The sequence below is a fragment of the Anabrus simplex genome, chromosome 14, assembly GCF_040414725.1.
Source record: "Anabrus simplex isolate iqAnaSimp1 chromosome 14, ASM4041472v1, whole genome shotgun sequence".
NCBI classification, from domain to species: domain Eukaryota; kingdom Metazoa; phylum Arthropoda; class Insecta; order Orthoptera; family Tettigoniidae; genus Anabrus; species Anabrus simplex.
The window spans coordinates 90,278,014-90,298,223 of NC_090278.1; the positions used below are offsets into that span (position 1 = coordinate 90,278,014).

The following is a 20,210-nucleotide window of genomic DNA, read 5'->3' on the forward strand; positions in this document are numbered from 1 at the left end:
TACCAGTAATATTTTCCTGGCTATTAATTTAATATTTCTCTTTAAATATTGCTGGTTGATATACAGAGGCAAAACAACTTCAAAGTCTACCACCGGGTCAGTACTGATCGGTGTTTCATGATATGCGAACATATCAAATTCCATTTCCTAAATGCAATATACTACCATTCAATATTATGACTACTTTCATGTAATTGTAATATAAAATTGAAATTGTTTCATATGACATAAGAAGAGAAAGACAATTCAGTGTTAAGTCAGTTGGACTCTCTCTACACAATGAATCTTCATGTTTTTAATATTTCCTAGTATTATCTGATTATCAGTTTGTAGAAAGGAATGGTTTCACCCCATTCCAAGAACAATGTGACATAAGGCTGATCTTTGTGTCTTTGTATGTAGCCTAAATATTATTGTACCTAACATGATAAGTGTTAATCTTACTAGCTTGATAAGTCTATGTTTTATTTATTGTTGTAATGTTACTGTCCCTGTTTTGGTATTACTCTTGACAAGACTGAATAGTTGTAAGTTTTGTACAGTTGTATGGCTCTCAATCTTGTTCAAGTGTACTGACACAATTTGGAATAAAAGATTATTTATTTCTGCATAATATATGGGATTTATTATTAGATTAAGATTTTCCTTATACTTATCCTTGTCTCCTTTCGTATTATTTCCTTTTTATACACTGATTTGTCATTATGTTTATCCTATTATGTGTACCTTTCCATGTCTCTGCTAACGTGTAATTCCAACATAATTGGTCCCTTATTGGAAATTTTACATTTTCCAGCCAACTTCATTTTGCCCCAGTGTACCACTTTGTGCTCATCAGTCAGTAACTAGTGGTAACTAGACATATTCAAATAGAGGAAATAAAGGGTTCCATGTATTCAATACACTTTTATTAATAATTTAAATGCTTTAAACATTATGGTACTAGTTTTGACCTCTGATGAGGTCATATTCAAGCATGAGAACCATAAAATTGACTAGCCAAAGACATCAATATATACAATAGATGTGTTAAAAATTGAGTTCTCTTGTAAAAACTAAAAATTCACAATCTTGATTACACCACATCATCTAGTTGAGAAGTTTTGTCAGAGCTCTGTTCTAGAAACATGAAATAAACTTTCACAATCTTAGCTTGTGGTTAAAAACAGAGAGCAGAGAATCATACAATTGAAGAGTTATGTGATAACAACATGACTTGTGTTTTTTGACTATTTTGTATTGGAAACAACATGATTAAATATCCACTGGGGATGTCTTGATACAGTTGATTGGAGTACATGAGATGTGCTTGAGTTGTTTTGATGCACATCAAGTTAATAAAAGAGTTTGAAAGGGATGAACGGAAAACGAAAATTAATCGCATTTTTTAAAAAGGAATGAACGTTTTCCACATAACGTTTATATGATATTTGCCCTGTGATTGCGGAGTGCAATGTGTGTTGATGATTCTGTGACAGAAACCACAATAACATGTCATTGAACAGATGTAAGTGAAAGGAAGGAGGGATGGGTTAGAAGGAGTGAGGCGTGGTTTGAGCTTTGTTGGAGCTAAGGGGTGCAGGATAATGTGTTGTAATCAAGATTGTAAATTGTAATCTTCAAGTTTTTTTACAACAGAAGTCAGTTTTTAACACTCATCTATTATATATATACATGTGTTTTTATGGTTCTCATTAGATTAAGATTCTCATGGTTCTCATGGTTCAAGATGACCTCAGTGGTGGTTGAAACTAGTATCATAACGTTTTAAGCATTTACATTATTAATACAAGTGTACTGAATGGGTGGAACCCTTTCTTTTCTCTACTTGAATTGTAATTGTCTTTCAATATGGATAATTGTGCAAATCATACCTTATGATACCAAGATGTATGGCTAGCGCATGTAGTGGAGGCTACTTCTACAGGGTGGCACACGAATAGTTGACACATTTGAAAAGCAAATATAAAATTCAACTTATGTGCAATGTTGTTAAAATTTCACGCACACCTTCCCTGTTTCATGGAAATATCCGTAGAGGTGACACTGGTGATTTGTCTCCAAATTCCTGCATTCCAGTGAGCTTTCTGCCATGGCCGACCACGGCCGACTCTCCGTTCAGCAGTGCGCCAAAACAGTTATCTTTTAATGCGAATCAAAAAGTGTTACGGCGACACAAAAAAAAAAATTTGAGCTGTATTTCAGACTAGGTAGGTACCAGCAAGGAACACCACCCTTCGCTTATACAGAAACTTTGAAGAACAAGGCAGTGTGAAGGAAGAAAAGCGACCATATGCACCAGGAGTTCAGTCTCCTGAAAACATCGCTGCACTGAGGGTTGCCATGCAATGCAGCCCACACAAGTCAAGACGGGGGCTTCAAGATAAAGTGGAATATCGCACCATTCAGTTCAAAGAATGTTACACGGCGACCTTCAATTGTACCCGTACAAAATGTCTGTGCTACACAAGCTAACCGACCTTCACAGGCAGAAGAGTTTGCAGTATGCCTTACGGACTCAAGATAAAGATGAAGTACTGTTCAACACTTGGTTCTCTGACAAAGCCTATTTTCATCTCAAAGGGGCAGTTAATAAACGAAATGTGCGGTTTTGGGCTACAGAAAACCATACTTTATTCACGAAAAAACACGTATGGGGAAAAAAGTGAGTCTGTAGCTCTGTCAAGTCACGGGTTAATTGCACCATTTTTCTTCAGTCAGACAGTTAATGCACAGCGATGCAAGGACATGCTGGAGAATGAATTCATGCCTCAAATTCTCACTGTACCTATTCATACGCAGTGGTTTATGCAAGATGGTGCAACACTTCACACAGCTAACGATGTTCTTGAGATGTGAGGGGAGTATGTGTTGATCGTGTAATGTCTCATCGTTACCCACAGTATAACAATTATGGCGGATTCTTCTGGCCTCCTTAAAGCCCAGATTTAAATCCTTGTGATTTCTTTTTATGGGGCTATTTGATAGGAAAAAATCTTCGCTTCAAGACCTGAAAGCCGCATGGAAATGCGTGCTCGGTTTGTGCTGCTCTCCAGTGAAATTGATGAAGACCTGTACCGCAAAGTAGTCAGAAACATGCGTACTCGTCTCAAAGAGGTTATCCGCCAAAGTGGAGGCCACATTGAACATGTTATATCGTGAAATGTATTTCCAGGGTCCAAGCTGCCTGTGTCTAAAATTTCATTCGTGTTCTGTGAAAAATAAAGTTGTGATTCTAAAATTAAATGTGTCAACTATTCGTGCGCCACCCTGTACAAAAGTTTTCATTCCGTACCGTGATGGGTACAGCGGGCCTCTTAGAGAGTAACGCCCTCTCTTAGATTTGGAGCAGTGAAGGTGATGTATGGTGAAGGTGAGGGGGTTGGTGGTGTTGCGGGATTTGCCTTATTGCAGGAGAATGGAAAACCATTCTCAGGACAGCTGATGGTGCAGCTGGAGACCAGCCCTTCCCCGTCCCCCAAATGCAGATGTGTAGAGCCACGGCCTTCCCTGCTCTGCTTGGTTGGTCGATGGGAGTGCAGAGCTGTTGGACCACGGACCAGCCGTGGCCATTTGTAGGCCAAAACCTACTCTTCATCCGATGACCTCCATAGTGGGGGTCTACTACTACTACTACTACTACTACTACTACTACTACTACTACTACTACTACCAAACGTTTTCATTCCTCCCATGAAAGGAGAGGCGGGCCTCTTAGACGGTGACACCATCTCTCAGTCCGGGAGGTTTGTTACAGTGAAGGAGATGTGTGGAGAAGGTGAGGGGGTAGGCGACCGTGGCCTATATTACGAACTGTTCCGGCATTTGCCTTAGTGCAGGGGAATGGAAAACAATGGAAAACCATTCTCAGGACAACCGATGGTTGGGAGCAGCCGTGAGGTCCAGCACTGTCCCGTCTCCCAAATGCAGAGGCGTAGAGCCACGGTAGAGCCATGACCACCTCTCCTCTGCTCGATTTGCCGGTAAGAGTACAGAGCTGTTGGACCACGGACCAGCCGTGGCCACTTAAGGGACGAAACCCAAGGGCTGAAACCCACTCTGCATCTACCGACCAGGGGGGGGGGGGGAAGGGGCCACTACCCAGGTTACATGAAGCCACAGGCAGTGCAAATGTACTATGGGAGATTTGGCCTCTTTTACAAAACATGATGCCTGCTAGGCCATTGGATAATAGATTTCAATTCCCATAGGGAACTTGAAATATTTGTCCTGTTAATGTGGGAGCTGTTCGATCTATTCCAAAATGGAAATTTTTCAGCATTGCTGAAGAGAGAGAGAGAAACCCTTGATCGTGGTTTGGAATCTTGCCCTCATGCAAAGATGCTGCGGAACACCATCCATAATAAGATTTGGTCTTTAACAGCAAATTCCGTCAGCAAGAAAAGTTATAAGGTCGCCGAAGAAGTATTTGGATGTGTCGATAATGGTAACAGTAGGAGAACTGACATCATAACCTACAAGGAATCAGACAGTGTAGGATACCTACTGTAATAAACACCAAAATTCTTTTTGAAATCTCCACAGACCAGCCACACGATGATAGAGAAAAGAAGCTTATTGATGAACACCTTATTATAAAAGTAAATTCGGATGGAGAGACATTAAAGCAAAAGAATTAATGGTGGGGGTTCGGGAGTCTTTCCCCAATTTACAGTAAATTTTTGGAAGGCCTTCCATGAAGTTCACTTTTATTGCTATTAATTATAATTCTTATATTTTAATGACATTTAAAAAATAATGTAATTAACAACTTAATATTGTAAGCCAAAATTGTCTCATTCTGCTTTGTACATTGTGAAAACCTCCAGCTATGACAAGTTCTTGTAAATAAAAAAATACTTGATTTGACACTTATTTATTGATTTCCATTACCGGTACAGTAGAAACTCTATTATCCTTCAGAGGTTGGGTCCAACGTCATGACAGATTCGACAAATAACAAAATAAAAAGAGAAAACAATCACTGCATTATCCACACTCAGTTTTTCATCCGTTATGTCCAGCTGTTCAATACCTTGACAAAACTTAAATTTATCTAACTAGCCTATGATTGCTTTGAAAGATGGACAATCTTCAACAAGCTTGTTATTCATTTCATTCCTGAACGTTGTTAAATACTTGGAAGTAGTGGCATATACTGAGGGCTATCAAGGCTAGCAGTGAAGTCCAAACCTCAAATGAAAACAATGGAAATCTAAAGCACATTGTAGTGTAAGCATCTGGTACATTGTTCCATTTACAAAACTTGAAAGCAATGAAACAAAGTTGCCCGTATTTCTTAGTACAAGGCATCGGACAATGACATTGCAGCCCAGGCGCTGTATCCCTCTTCCCTCGACACACCTTGCGCGGCATGCTGCTGAATGTCTGACAGGTGCGGGGTCTGAGTGGATAGATGTGCACGGGTTCGTTCTGCCAGTTCGCCACTGTTAAGGAGGGAGAGAGTTCAATTCTCCGGAAGACTCCGAACCGACAGGATTGACCCATGTACTACAGTGTCATGCGTTTGTTGTTGCACGTCCAAGACATCTTACTGATTGTTTATAGCTGATAACATTATTTGTGTATTTCAGTGTTAAATTGTTCTCAGATCAATTTTAGTTTATATGAAGTTACAGTGTATAACGCGACTGGCCGTGTGGGATTACTTTTCGTAAAACGGCTGAACCTTGTGTAACAAGACAGTCACTGGATAAACCATTCTCGCAACTGAAGTATGCAGATACATTGCTGATAGTTTTAAATGGTAAACCTACTCCACATTTTCCTCAGAATCAACCCTCTCGTACTCTTAATTCCCCTGGCTTGGGGACTGGGTGTTTATTACATCTTCGCAATTAATTTCATCCTAATTAGGTCACCACCAAGCCTTTCCAGAGGCTATGCATTATTATTACAACATGTGACAATAAAGTTTGGTGAATGAAGTCAGAACGGTTGATCCGGCAACACTGGTGACACACAATGCTGCACCTGCGTAGCAACAGGTTTTGACCACCTGTTCCCAACGTTGTTCAATTGAGCATCGTGTGTGTGTGCCGTGTAAGACCTGTTTGACACAGTGCGTGTTTAGTGCGTTGGTTCGGAACTGCCAATAGGAACATAAACGACCAAAAGATCAATGTACCGTACAGTTTTGTTTTAAGCTTGGCAAGACACCGAAAGAAACACATGCGATGCTGGTATGTGTTTATGAAGATCAAGCACTGTCCTTGGTGTGTGTGTATGAGTGGTTAGCCCGTTTTCGAGGAGGTCGAGAAAGTGTTTCTGACGACCCCCGTAGCGGAAGACCGCCGACCGCTGTCAGTGACGAAAACATTGAGAAGGCGGGGAACATTAATCACGAACGGTCGGCGATTAACTGTGCGCATGATAGCAGATGAACTGCAGATTAACCGTGAATCCATGCGACAAATCGTTACCCAGAAGTTAGGGAAGAGGAAAACGTGTTCTCGACTTGTGCCACATCACTTGACTAACGATCAGAAGCAGGCACGTTTAGAGGCTTTACAGGATTTTGTCGAAACGGCGGATGCTACACCAAATTTCTTGAACTGTATTGTAACTGAGGATGAAACCTGGTGTCTCAGGTACGACTCTGAAACGAAACGGCAAAGCATGGAATGGCGTTCTCCGGGATCCCCTCGTCGGAAAAAGGTCAGAGCCGAAAAGTAACGCATCAAACTCGCTTTGAAAGGAAAGAGATTTGGCGATATTCCCGACATCCAACGAAACGCGACGAGGCTTTTGAACACCATCCCAAAGGAAGCCTTCTTGCAAAGTTTCCAGGACATGTATCGCCGATCTCAGCAGTGCATCGTTCACTGGTTTATTGGCTTCCTTGGTACCTAGATCAGTGGTGGTGTCCAACCCATGATCACAGGTTCGATTCCAAACAACAATGTGTTCCTCGACCTATATACTTCCTGACCTCATACTTCTGACTTAATTACCGGTACCGTATATAGATAATATGGTGCTGGTATTTCGCTCCCATCTACTTCTACATGGTTGTAGGAAGACACTGCAGAGATGTGGTTATAGGAGTAATATAATTTTAATTTTATAGGTAGATTTGCTCAAATGAAATGCAGTCTTTCTGGTTTTGTGTTCTCTTTTGTTGTTTGGAATCGAACCGAATCGAATCGAACAAACGTACCGTACTGTCCGTACTTACTCGTCATCAGAGAAAAAAAAAGAAGAAAAAAAAAGCACCGACACCCCACAACACCTCCTAGACTAGGAGGTGTTAGGTGTTGCACCCCAAGGTGCTTCTGAAGGGGTGCCAATTGACAAGGAACACACAACAATGAAGCGAATAAAGGCGATGCGTATTTTCGTTAGGTAAGTATATTATTTAAAACAAATTCTATCTTAAACTTAAAAATAAAGTTTCATGTGAGTGGATGTGAACCTACACTGTAATGATTTATTGACAAACTACTCCATATATTTAGCCATTTCTGGTAATTTTTATGGTAAGCAGTTTTAGCTACTTTTCGTCATCATGTATTAGCAACACTGGCTACGCCAATATCACTGACATCTCAGCTGGTAAGTAGCAGGTTGTAACTGGAACTGAGTATTAAACGTACCAGCGAAAAAGTAGCAGGTTGTGTAAACAAAACCACCTCTTTTGTTTACAAAACAAGATGGCATTTAGGATGGACAGGGACAGTCAACGTAGATCTAGTTCGCCTGGAAGTGAATTGGATGGGAAGAAAAGAATGAGGTGTAGTAATTTTTCTTCGCAAGAGAAGAATATTCTCATTCATATAATTGAAAAATATCAAGACATTATCGAGTGCAAGAAGACTGACAAAGTGAGCGTGTTAGAGCGAGAACGAGTTTGGGAAGGTATTGCTCAGGAATTTAATGAAGTTCTTTTAACAGAGCCTGTTAGAACTGCAAGACAATTAAAAATGTGTTACGAAAACCTGAAAAGACGTATCAGGAAAGAAGTTTCTACGGACGATCGTAAACCTGCCAAGCCTGTCATTGATCCCATAGCTGCTTTAAGAAATCAAGTTCTCGTTCCTAGTGATGTTGACTCTAATTCATCATCTAACCTTCCGAGGCAGAGTTCGTCTCCTCAGGGTATGTGTTTACAGGTGTGAGTTAAAATGTATGTACTAAACTAGTGAAATGGCGAGTATTTCAACATCTGTTTTAAGTATGCAAATACAGCTTGCATTTCCAGTCATGACAGGGTTGACCAGTAGATTGAAACACTGTTAAATAATGCTGTTGAGAGGTTAGGCTAAGTTCTGATTTTCCATCACTGTTAGGATCATAAACAAATGAGAGAACAAAGCATTCAACCTCTCAGTAGGTATTTAGTTGAGTAAAACTCTCGACGGTGGGTGCAAATTCAGCGTTGAAATGAATGTTGGGTAACTCATTCATCAAAACTGTGACAGTGAATTTTTATGAAATGTCAGATTATATGCAAGCGTGTGTGTATTAGTTTACCACCATTGGCCTATTTACAGCATAAGGGGTCAGACTGTATTTAGGTATTTATTACCATTCACTCAAAGAAAGAGGTTAGACTTTGTTCAGATATGTGTGTGTAGCAGTGCTGTTAACGGAGCGGGGGCTCTGAGCGCTTTCAATCGTTACCTCCGGAGAACCTTCGATTGAATGACAAGCGCATAGTTTGAACTTGGTACGGGAAAAATGAACGCGCATTTTTACAGGGAATTTATAACTTTTCGCTATTATTGCGCATCAATAGTTGACCCCTCGCAGCCCAATACTCACTACATTCACCTGCGCATGGAACGACTGGCGTTTGTTTACACGCTCGTGGCCTTCTCGGGAAGGATGTTGTCAAGCAGTGTTCAATCCTGCCAACCTCTCTACTTAGGAAATAATGATTGAATTGTGCTTCGATAGGTGGTGGTGGTGATTATTTTTACACCTTTGGTCTTGACTGGTTCTTGCCATGCGGATGGTTAGGATAGGACCTGGAGAAGACCAATGATATACGGACAAGCAAAGGGGGTTTGGGGGCGTAAGCCCCCAGGTTAGAAGTCGTGAAGTGGCCTTAGGCCTCTAGTTTTGTGTGGAAACACGATTGGTCTAGACTGGTTCTTGCCGTGCGGACGGTTAGGATAGGATCTGGACAAGACCTGTGATATAGGGACAAGGAAAGGGGCGCTTTTATTGTGCTGGGGTTGGTAACGGATTATGATTATTATAATTGACGGGAATGAGATCATGTGCCAGTTTACCTTGCCCAATAGGAATGCAGGTAGCTACTTCAGCCATGGACGATGGCGGGTGCTGCTCTTTATTAGGTTGTGGGGATCATTACACTTATTGATTTGCCAGCTACAGTAAACGCAACATTTGAATAGAACTGCCTGTTTATTCTGAACGGAACTTTACATTGTCGTTTCCTACAATGCCATCCATAGATAACAATATGTAGAAAGGCACTCGATGTATTTGTTTACTATATCTTGTTTTAATTATGCTGCCATGGAAATCATAAAGAAGGTGGGCAGTAGTGTGGCGAGGTCTGGCTGCTGCCCTCTAGGTTCCTGTGGCGGGGGATGACGTGGTTTCGCCACAAGGTTATAAAATTAAATGTACTTCTGGGGGCAGGATGGTAGATTCCTAGACATCGCAATGAACACATCACTCCTCTAAATGGAATTCCAAGTAAGATTTGCATTATTTTCACTTCCATATAATGTTATAAACTTTGGGCTGTGGAGTGTCAACTTATATCTATTGCGCTCAAAACTACGCCCCTCCGTAAGTTAATACTTGAATTATTTGGCGCTGTTACAGATACCAAGCTGCTAGCTACTTAACGCAAACCACGTGGCCTCTTGCTAGGTGAGTGTACGTCTGGTGGGATCGATTCCATAAACTGTGTGGATCCTGTCCTCGAATTATATTTTCCTGTGCTGGTCCCCGCTGTCGGCAGTTCTGAGAATGGTTTTCCTTGGTTTTTTCATTCTCCTGCACTAAGACGAGTGCTGGAACACTTCCTAGAATAGGTAACGGCTGCCACCTCCTTCACCTTCGCCGAACATCTCCTTCACCTGATAAAATCTCCATGGTCTGAGATACGATGTTACCGTCTAGAAGGCCTGCCATCCCTGATGGCGACGGAGTGAAAACTTGGGTGGTGATGGTGGTAGCAGCAGCAGCAGCAGCAGCAGTAGTAGAAGTAGTAGTTCAGAGGTGTAGCCAAAGGGGGTTACTGGGAGGTTAGAAACCCTTCCTTGGGCGAGTTGGCTGTGCGGTTAGGGGTACGCAGCTGTGAGCTCGCATCTGGGAGATAGTGGGTTCGAATCCCACTGTCGGCAGCTCTGAAGATGGTTTTCAGTGTTTTCCCATTTTCACACCAGGCAAATGTTGGGGCTGTACCTTAATTAAGGCCACGGCTGCTTCCTTCCCACTCCTAGGCCTTCCCTATCCCATCATTGCCATAAGACCTATCTGTGTTGGTGTGACGTAAAGCAAATAGAAAAAAAAAAAAGACCCCGCCCGTCATGGATTATTTACAAAAATATACAGAAACTGACAATAAACAATAAACTAAATAAACAGTCAGAGACATAATTGTAGAACCAACAGGTCTGTTGAATTTGTTTTCTAAGAAGCCTCGAAAGTTGCATTTTAGGTTGTAAACTGAACATACCATTCGCTATAAAACTGTTGATCTCGATCATATTGTTCTTTTCCTGTATTTCAATGTTAGATTTTGTCGTCGTCGGTGGCCGATACTCGTATCTGAGTTTTCGTTTCTCGCCTGCAGTTCCCTAATCCTTGGTCCACACGATGAAGGTGGCGCTGATGTCTTATCGGACTAATTCTTGCATAAAACACGTGGTCACACATGTTGCACCCGATGGAAGCTGGGGGATGTGGCAGTGTTTGACGCAGCTTCTTTCTCTCGCGAGTTTCCTCTTCCTGTCTTCGACGTTCCTGCACAAACTGTGCAACTGCAGCTCCGGTGGTAGCACGCCAGCAAGGGCGATCCAAAGCGAGTATGCCAAGTATTTGGGCTTATATCTGCACTTCTCAAGGTCTGGTTATCGCTTCAGAAGAGCACCACGAGTCCTCTTGTCTGTGCTGAGTTCACCATACAGGATTTGCCGAGAGATTCACTTGTATCAGTGTCCTTATAATGACAAGTCTTGCAAGCACCTTCATTGTGTTCTGTCGTCATTTTGTAGCTACAATCCTCCCCCATCGGCCGATCCTGCAGTAGTTACGTCTTCTTTCGTTGAATCTTACGTTCAACTCATATTCTTGCAAACAGCTGAAAGTTTCTAGTGCTCTTAACGGAGCGGAGGTGCACTTTCACTCGGAGCTTCCATTTTAATTGTGCCATGTTTTACAGCACAGCACTTACAGACTTGAACTCCTCCATCAGCTCGTAACTAATCATGCTATATTTCTTGTCACGTCCTTTGCTTTTTCGACATATATTCAGAAATTAAATGTAAATTGAACCTACTGTATTCTGGCACCATTGTAATGGGTATATTTCCATACATCTTCTTCACAATTGAACTGCATTCAGAATTGAAGGGTAAACAACGTCAATTTAATCCATTTGGCTTCAGGCCAGCCCTGCTAGTACTAAATGTAACATACCTCATTACTATATTCGACAAGTTTGCACTTCGCTGGCATAAGCATTTCACAAGATATAAAGTGTTCCATTAGTAGCATTCCAGGACCTTCAAATGCAGTTTAATCATGAAGAAGATATACAACTACAATAAGTGTAACAAATCTTATAAGGGATCAACGAACATGACGATCAAATTTTATTGATTTTAACCTGTTATCATTGTTGTTTACTCTATTTTTAAATAAAGTGGTGTTCAATGATTTGTAGATGTTATTTTATCTAACGTTCTCAAGCAGCTGGGGATGATTGATTGTATATCGAAACCAGTCCTGCAGATGGTGTATGGAAAGGGCTAGGAGTGGGAAGGAAGCGGCCGTGGCCTTAATTAAGGTACAGCCCCAGCATTTGCCTGGTGTGAAAATGGGAAACCACGGAAAACCATCTTCAGGGCTGCCGACAGTGAGGTTCGAACCTACTATCTCCCGAATACTGGATACTGGCCGCACTTAAGCGACTGCAGCTATCGAGCTCGGTGGTGTATTTTTTAATGTGAATACATTGTACTTGTAACAAGTAGTATTGATTATGTGGAATTATCCCTATTATATAATTGTGAGTTTTATCAATACGGACATGAAAATAATAACCTCTATATATGCCTGGTGATGAAGTTCTGGTATCTTCAGGGTGGGTCCAGAATAGGAACCTTCCAGAAAGTCGATGGATACACCAGACAAAAAGCAGAGACCGCCACATGCCCTCAGGCTGGCTGGAAGGTCTCCAGTCTGACCCATTCAATCCTTCCAGGAGATAACGAAGGGGGCTTCCAGAGAACGGGCAGTCGTAAGGGCACGTAACAATTTGAACTGAATAATTTAACACAGAATAGACGTAACAATGAATGTAATGCAGGGGTGTGACATTTGTACTATCACATCAGAGAGAATTGATGAGAGTAATGTCGTGTTGCCTCCGGAGAGGTCCCTCTATTCAACGCCCATGGGCGGCCTGTGTGTCTGAGTGCTACATAATAATAACGAAGTAGGGAGAGGGTGAAGACCAGTGTCGGCATATAGCCTACTCCTGTCAAATAAAACCAAGGGGTCTGCTCAAGTCATGAGTCCCCATCAACAGCGTCATGTGCCCTCACTCGATATGAGCCCGTTAAATGGGATAAGAGTGGGTCAACCTATTCGATACGTGATTATCAATGACAATACAACTATATTTTCATTAAAAATTTGGCTGTATTCTCATTAAAACATTAATGGGACTAGTTTCAACCTTATCTGAGGTCATCTTCACCCATTACATAGACCAAAATTGGCATACCAGTAATTAAAGTACCCTGAAAAACATCTGAGAACTGATGAAACAACGCGTTTTAAAAAATCCATGAGTCTTTGTTGAAAAATACTTTTTTGAAGAGTGACACCAACGTCCCTCAGTAGTATAATGTAATGTTTATCAAAGATAAATGGCACTGTTTTGTTCAAGTTGTAGCTGTAGGAACCAGTCACAATCTTGATTGCACTGTGACTTATAATGAGAGCGTGTATTTAACAAACTTGAAAATAGGCTCAGGAGGACATCTTTGAAACAGAACTGTGGAAGACAGTGACCCAGTAGATGTTTGTAGGCTGTCAGTATGGATACATCTAATGTTGTCCAGAATAGATGTCCCCCTCTCGCACAGCTTCATGGGTGTCTTTCAGCTACCAAATGTACCCCCTGAGGGTGCGGGATGCAGATAAAGAATACACCCATGGTATCCCATTCCTGTCATAAGACGCAGCTAAAAGGGGCGACCAAGGCATTATCATCCCATATGATTACTTGTGATTAGTACCGTTATGTGCAGAATACCATGGGTCGAAGTTACTTGCGATGTACCACCATGCAAGGAAAACCATGGGTCTGCGTTACCTATGAGTAGTACCAATTTATAACAAACACCATGGGTCTATGTTGCCTTTGGTTGGCACCACTTTATGAGATAAACCACGGGTATGACTGGCGCACAAGATACGTACCACTGGGATGAAAACCATGGGTCTGTGTTACCATTGATTAGTACCACTATAGGAGGAACACCATGGGTCTGCGTTACCAGTGATTAGTGCCATTATGAGGGGCCGGTGAACTGGATTTTGGACCCCTTTAGATAAGTATCATCCCAGTACTTCAGGCATTGTGAATAGGATCCACCGATTGTTTTTGTTTCACGATCATTTTTTCATCGTCATTCGTTTTAGATTCTGGTCAGTGGATACATTTTGAAGTTTTAATTTTAATTTCGTTCACCTCTTACCATTATGGGCGGATGACCTAGCTGTTAGGCCCCTTTAAACAACAGACATCATCATCATCACTACCAAACATCCACATGAACACTGTATAGAGGTTCGGAATTGACTTGACTTTTGGCAAAGAATCTAGTGATTAGAAATTATATCCCAGCACTTCTTCTACCCTGCCGGCCAACATTCTGATGGTGAATGTTTTTTCCTCCTGTCAGCAGCGCTCGAACCAGGTAATGATGGTGTGGGATCATATAGACTCGAGGTATTAACGACCATGGCCATTTGTTACGTGGAGATGCACTTTTGTCACCCAGTTTGTGAGCAAAGTCCACAGTGGTGAGCCTGAGCGTTAACTTGTGCCTTCTACGGAGAAAACAGTCATCAGTCAATGTAGCTTTCTTTTTCCTTTCACGGTTGCCCTTTTACCCCCTCTGGGTGGGGGCAGTAGAATAACATCCACAGTATCCCCAGCCTGTCGTAAGAGGCGACTAATAGGGGCTCTCAACTTGTGAGCATGGGTTGGCGATCATGGAGGCCTCAGCTGAGTCCTGGCATTGCTTCCGCTTACTTGTGCCAGGCTCCCCACTTTCATGTATGCTATCCGACCTCCCTTGGTCAACTCTTGTTCTTTTCTGACCCCGACACTATTAGGTTTGCGAGGGCTAGGGAGTCTTTCATTTTCACGCCCTTAGTGGCCCTTGTCTTCCTTTGGCCGATACCTTCATTTTTCGAAGTGCCGGATCCCTTCCATTTTTTCTCTTCGATTAGTGTACTTCCTCTTAAAACAGTAATCACCACCACCGGTTACCCTTTTTCTTGAGTGAAATTGAACCAGTGTATTTGTGCTTTTGAATGATAATACAGTGCTTGCACCAACACAGAATTCAGTAGGTATCTCTCTTTGTGTCATATAAGTATTCTGCAATAATGCTACAATCACATTGCACTTCCTGGGGGTCACATCCTTTGAAGACAGATATTATGAATCTCGCAGGGTAATCACAGAATACCTCAAAAATACACTACACTCAACTCTTGATTAACGGGGATAATGTGGGGTTAAGGCTTCCCGGGTAAGTAAAATCGCGATTAATCCACAAAAAGTTAAAAATAAAACAGGCGTACTGAAAGTACAGTTAAAATGATAATAAATGATTCTACTGTATTGTCTTTTATTAACTCGCCCAATACGTTGCAGTAAAAGTAACACTTAGCACAATTAATAAATGGAAGAATAAACAGCACTTTTCGTTGAAACTAATGAGGCAAACAAAAATATTCAGACTACCTAACTGTATTGTTTCTGAAGGTAATCAGTCATGGTTTTCTTATTTTGCGCCAAGTAACACTTTTCCTTTATTTTGCTTCTCAAGTTTTTAGGTGATGAGAGCATCATCCTGGCAATATTATTCCAACCCTTTGTAATTCTGTATTACTTTAACTCTTAACGCTCGTGCATTTTAGTGTTTTTGATATCGCGGTTGATCCGATTACGGTAAATCGAGAGTTGAGTGTACGTGAAAATAACTGCACTTTCAACCTAAAACAGAGCTATTAGTCTTCAGACAACTAACAGACCATGCATAGAAAGTTCCAATTAATTTGCATGGGACAGTACATGTAAGTGGAAACTTAAGCTTAAAAATGAAGCTTTTTTATCTTTTGTACAGGAGGAAGCAGCTCTGCAGTACAACGCTGTAAGCCGGAATCCTTCTCGGAGCAGGTGAGCACCTACGAAGACTCTCCAGAACCACAAGAACACCAGCAGCAGCAGCAGCAGCATCAGCCCAGGAGAAAGAGTGGAAATCTTGCCAAGTTGAGACGGCACCTCCTGACCAAGGAACTGTATTTAATTAACATGGACATTGAGATGAAAGCCAAGAAGTACGAACTGGAGATGAAGGTGGAGCAGGCCAAGCTGGAGTACTACAGGAAGAAGACCGCCCTCCTCGACAACCGGGCCAACGGACAGTTGTGATACGAACATCGGGAATGTAGATACTCCAACTCGTTCTTGGTTTGGTGCTAATGAACTGGACTGTTAAGTCCACAGAGACAAGTCATCTCAACTTCATGCTGGCTTCCCCGACCGATGTTAAATGACAAACTTTGGTCTTTTTTTTTTAAGGTATTGGCCATGTTGACATTTTAACTGCTTTTCTGTAACCCTTGTCAACAGGAAATGACACAGGCTTCTCAGGGAGAACACAAGGTCGTGGCACCAGCATTGGCTTGCCTCTCTATGGGATTGGTATTTCCAGATCTGTAGAGTCCGGCCATTCTTACCAAGTGTATGCATAAGTCTTTTCCGGTTTCACCAGCGAACAGTGCGCACAGTACACATGTCAGTTTTTTCGTCTGACATTAATCTACCTACACACACAAGTTGAGTCCGCCAAACACTAGCACCTGTGTTGTATCGTTAAGTGATCATGTCGAAGTTTGTGCCTGAAAAAGAACATTTGCGGCACACATTGCTTTTCTGATTTAATCAAAAGAAAAAGGCTGTGGAAAGTCATTGTTTGGTGGTAGAAACATATGGTGAGCAAGCTCTATCGATTTGAACATGTGAGACATGGTTTCCACAATTTAAACGTGGTGATTTCAATGTGAAAGACAGTGTGCGCTCTGGTAGACCACAACAGTGTGAAGACGAGCAATTGCAGACGTTTCTGGATGATGACCCAACTCAAACTCAACAGCAACCAACAAATGATTAATTTAAATCATGCATTGATCGAAAGATGACCGGAATGGGCCAGAAGGCATGGCAAAGTGATTTTGTTACACGACAATACACCGTCTCCCACAGCAAAACCAGTGAAAGACACCTTGAAATCGTTTGGATGGGACATCCTTCCGCACCTGCTGTACTCTCCCAACCTGGCGCCATCTGACTGTCACCTCTTTGCATCAATGGGGCACGTGCTCGCAGAGGAAGTTGCAAAATGGCTCGACGAATCGTTTGCCACAAAAGACGAGCAGTTTTTCTGGCATGGTATTCATAGCTTACCTGAAAGATAAGCGAAGTGTGTAGAAGCTGATGGCCAATATTTTGAATAAACAACTTATGAATTTCCCTTGAAAATCACATGGTTTCTTTACAACAAAAGAGGCAAAAACGTATGCATACACCTGGTATGTTGTTAAGTGGCGAGTAATGGTCACCTGATTCTACTAATCTCACGCAAAGAAAGACAGTAACATCAAAAGGAACACATAATAGGATAAATACGATGACAGTTCAGTACAGGAAGAGGACACGAGGACAATCTCTACATCTCCGTACACTATCTTCTTCTAATAGATAGGCTCTCCCCTTATAAATCCTACTTCTTCTATAATTGAGGACCGGTTTTGAGAAACTTGCTTTCTGCAATAACAAAAAATCTTTTTTATTGATATACTTTCATATTGACGTCCTCTATATGATGGTGCAACCTGCTTTTGCAGATCTTGCTTTTTGCTGCTGTAATAATCTGTACAAGTTTGAGAGCTTTTTCAAAACTAGCTTTCTACTACTCAAGAGTTACAGCAAAACTTGCTTTCTATGGGAGTGATTTTATTTTGATGTCACTGAGACTGTTACTTTTTGTAACTTCATGGATTCATATCAGTGTACTGTTCAATGTTGTGTATGTCAGGAAATTGTACAAAACCCCAGTATTTTCGCACCTCTACTACTTCCTTATACCCTAATGAATATATCTAACAGCATTTGACGGCACCTACATGTGAACTGGCGATGGTTGGCTTCTGTACCGTAACCCAACACGTAGCTGATGCTGACGGCTTACGCAATTCTAAAGGAACAGATCCCGATTTCAGTAAATCGCCGTTTATAGCATTTTCAGGCTACAAACCACCGCAAGGTACGAAACCGGAGACTGAAATAGAAATTTTCAATTGTTTTTTTAACGATAATTTGTTCAGTGAAATTACTAACGAAACCAATTGCTATGCGATAACTATATTAATAATAAACATGTAAAATAATATGTCTTAAATTGTACATATTGCTTTTATTTGCTTCAGTATATCTTTCTGTAATTGTTTATAGCCTGAATATATCGTTTAAGAACAAGTGGTATCTCCAAAATCGTGAAAGATTAATACAGGTCATATAAGATAGACATTCGCATTTAAAATACGAGTAGTAGAGGCAACACAGAGGACTTTAATTCGAGGGGTAAGGATTAAAATGGATACGGCAATAATGAAACTACTGAGTATGCAATGTATTTGATTGAACTTCACACCTACATTTGTTCATTATTGGTAGTTAGTCTTCTCAGATCAGTAAAAGAAGCTTTGTGATTTTTGTGCTATGGAAGTTGTGCAGTCATTGGAATTTAACATGTTCAGTGTTTTCTCCAGAAATTTTCATTAGCTGGGTGGCAGGAATGAGTAGCTGGGCAGGGAATACTACGTTGAAAATGAATATGATAAAACTTCAACTTACTCCCCTCAGGCCATTAACAATAATATTAGACAGGTAAACATTAACTGCTGAAATGAACCATTTTAGTGTTATCAAAAAGAAGACATAATAGAATAGTTTGAACTTCTAGTGTTCTACTGCTCGTTCATAATCACTCGGTTGTTGTGGAGAGCCAGGCGGGTTTGTTACGTCCCACGTTCGAGTGCTCGCATGCGATTCCACGCTAATCCAGACACCGCTCGCGCACAACACTGCTGGCTTTCCCTGTCATCTTTCATTCCAGCAACTCTCTCCACTATCATTTCATTTCATCTGTCAGTCGTAGGAGTGTGACAGGCTTTGGCAGCCGACACAATTCCTATCCCCCGGAGTACCCAAGGAAAAACCTGTCTCGCCTCCGCTTTATCCTGTAAGTGCTAATTTATATTCAATTTTGCCTGAGGCAATAATAAAGTATCGATTAGGTGGTTATTTTACTAACTTCTTGATCCGCTTTGTCCAGCACAAATCTCACATGGACTGACCAGGATTTGAACCACGGAACCCAGCGACGAGAGGCCGGCATGGTGCTGCCTGAGCCACGGAGGCTACACATATTTCAGTCATTATGTGTTCCAAATTTAAATGTAAACACTAAAACTGTTTATTTACATGAAAAATCTTCATTATTGTCTGCATAATTGCGCGAGTTACAGCGGAGTTCGGCACTAAAGATGGTTTTCCGTGGTTTCCCATTTTCACACCAGGTAAATGCTGGGGCTGTACGCTAAGGCCACGGCCGGTTTCTTCCTAGCACTTTCCTATCCCATCGTAGTCATAAGACCTACCTGTATCGGTGCGACGTAAAGCAATTTGAAATATTATGTAACTAGCAGACATCTAGATTATGACAGCCGGGCGGTCAGTGAAAACGGCCCAATAGAAAGGTCCTAGGGAGCTGCCTGATGTTTGAGGAATGGTCATGTCCTGTATCAATAGCTGAATGAGGTGGGGAAAAGGAGAGAAACTGTTTCAAGATGGAAGAAAAGTATGAAGTATTCAGAGGAAAGTGCAGGAGATCTCAATGTTACTTGTAATCATTGTTCTCAAAGACTTAGTGAGGTCCTCATGGTTGCTATGCTTCTGGTCTTTCTTTTGAAGATATGGATGAATTTAGAAAACTACCTTACCTAAATAAAGATAAGTGTGAACAAGATGTTTCTCTACTGAACTACAGTATGTGGAGGTTCGTTAGCTAAGAAGACAAACTGTTAATGTTCCCTATTTAACGACACAGTTTTATGCCGTAATCTATGCTCTTCATATCCGTATTGACGAACTACACAATTAGAAATAGGAAAGGATTTCCACCTATCAATACTTATTTATTGCACTTATTATGCATTATTTCTAACTGAACAGTTTTATGCCTCCGGGTAGGATAGTAACTTACAGAAAAAGTACAGAATAAAAGAAGAAATCATATCTCCATATGAGTACTACGAGATAATGAGAAACTATGGAGTTGTGAAAATATTGGGAGATAACTGGAAAGAGTATGATTTGAGAGAAAAATCAACAAATATTTTGAAAAGAATGTTACCATTCCAAATTTCAAAGGTTCGAGTCATAAAATAGAACAAAACCTGTGTCAATTTCAGTAAAAGATACATTCTCAGGGCTAGAAACAAGGGGAGGGGATGTAACAAAAACACGGAAGAAAAACTTTAAACTCATGGATTGTTCAGAAAAAATCAAATAAAGTAGGTATAAAGAAGAAGGACGATATAGTAAAATTGACGGGATGTTTTGAGGTTCTGGACAATGCCAAATCTTTCTGTAAGGATGTGATGGAGAGCTCTGA

At 41.2% G+C, this 20,210-nt stretch overlaps 1 protein-coding gene across 1 annotated transcript; it reads left to right on the forward strand.

The window, feature by feature from the left end:
- The first annotated feature begins 7,571 nt into the window (after positions 1–7,571).
- LOC136885454 (myb/SANT-like DNA-binding domain-containing protein 3) lies at positions 7,572–16,340 on the forward strand. Its single transcript, XM_067158015.2, has 2 exons — positions 7,572–8,118; positions 15,597–16,340. The coding sequence occupies exons 1-2, from the start codon at positions 7,674–7,676 to the stop codon at positions 15,902–15,904; spliced, it is 753 nt and encodes a 250-aa protein (XP_067014116.1). The 5' UTR covers positions 7,572–7,673; the 3' UTR covers positions 15,905–16,340.
- The last annotated feature ends 3,870 nt before the right edge of the window (positions 16,341–20,210 follow it).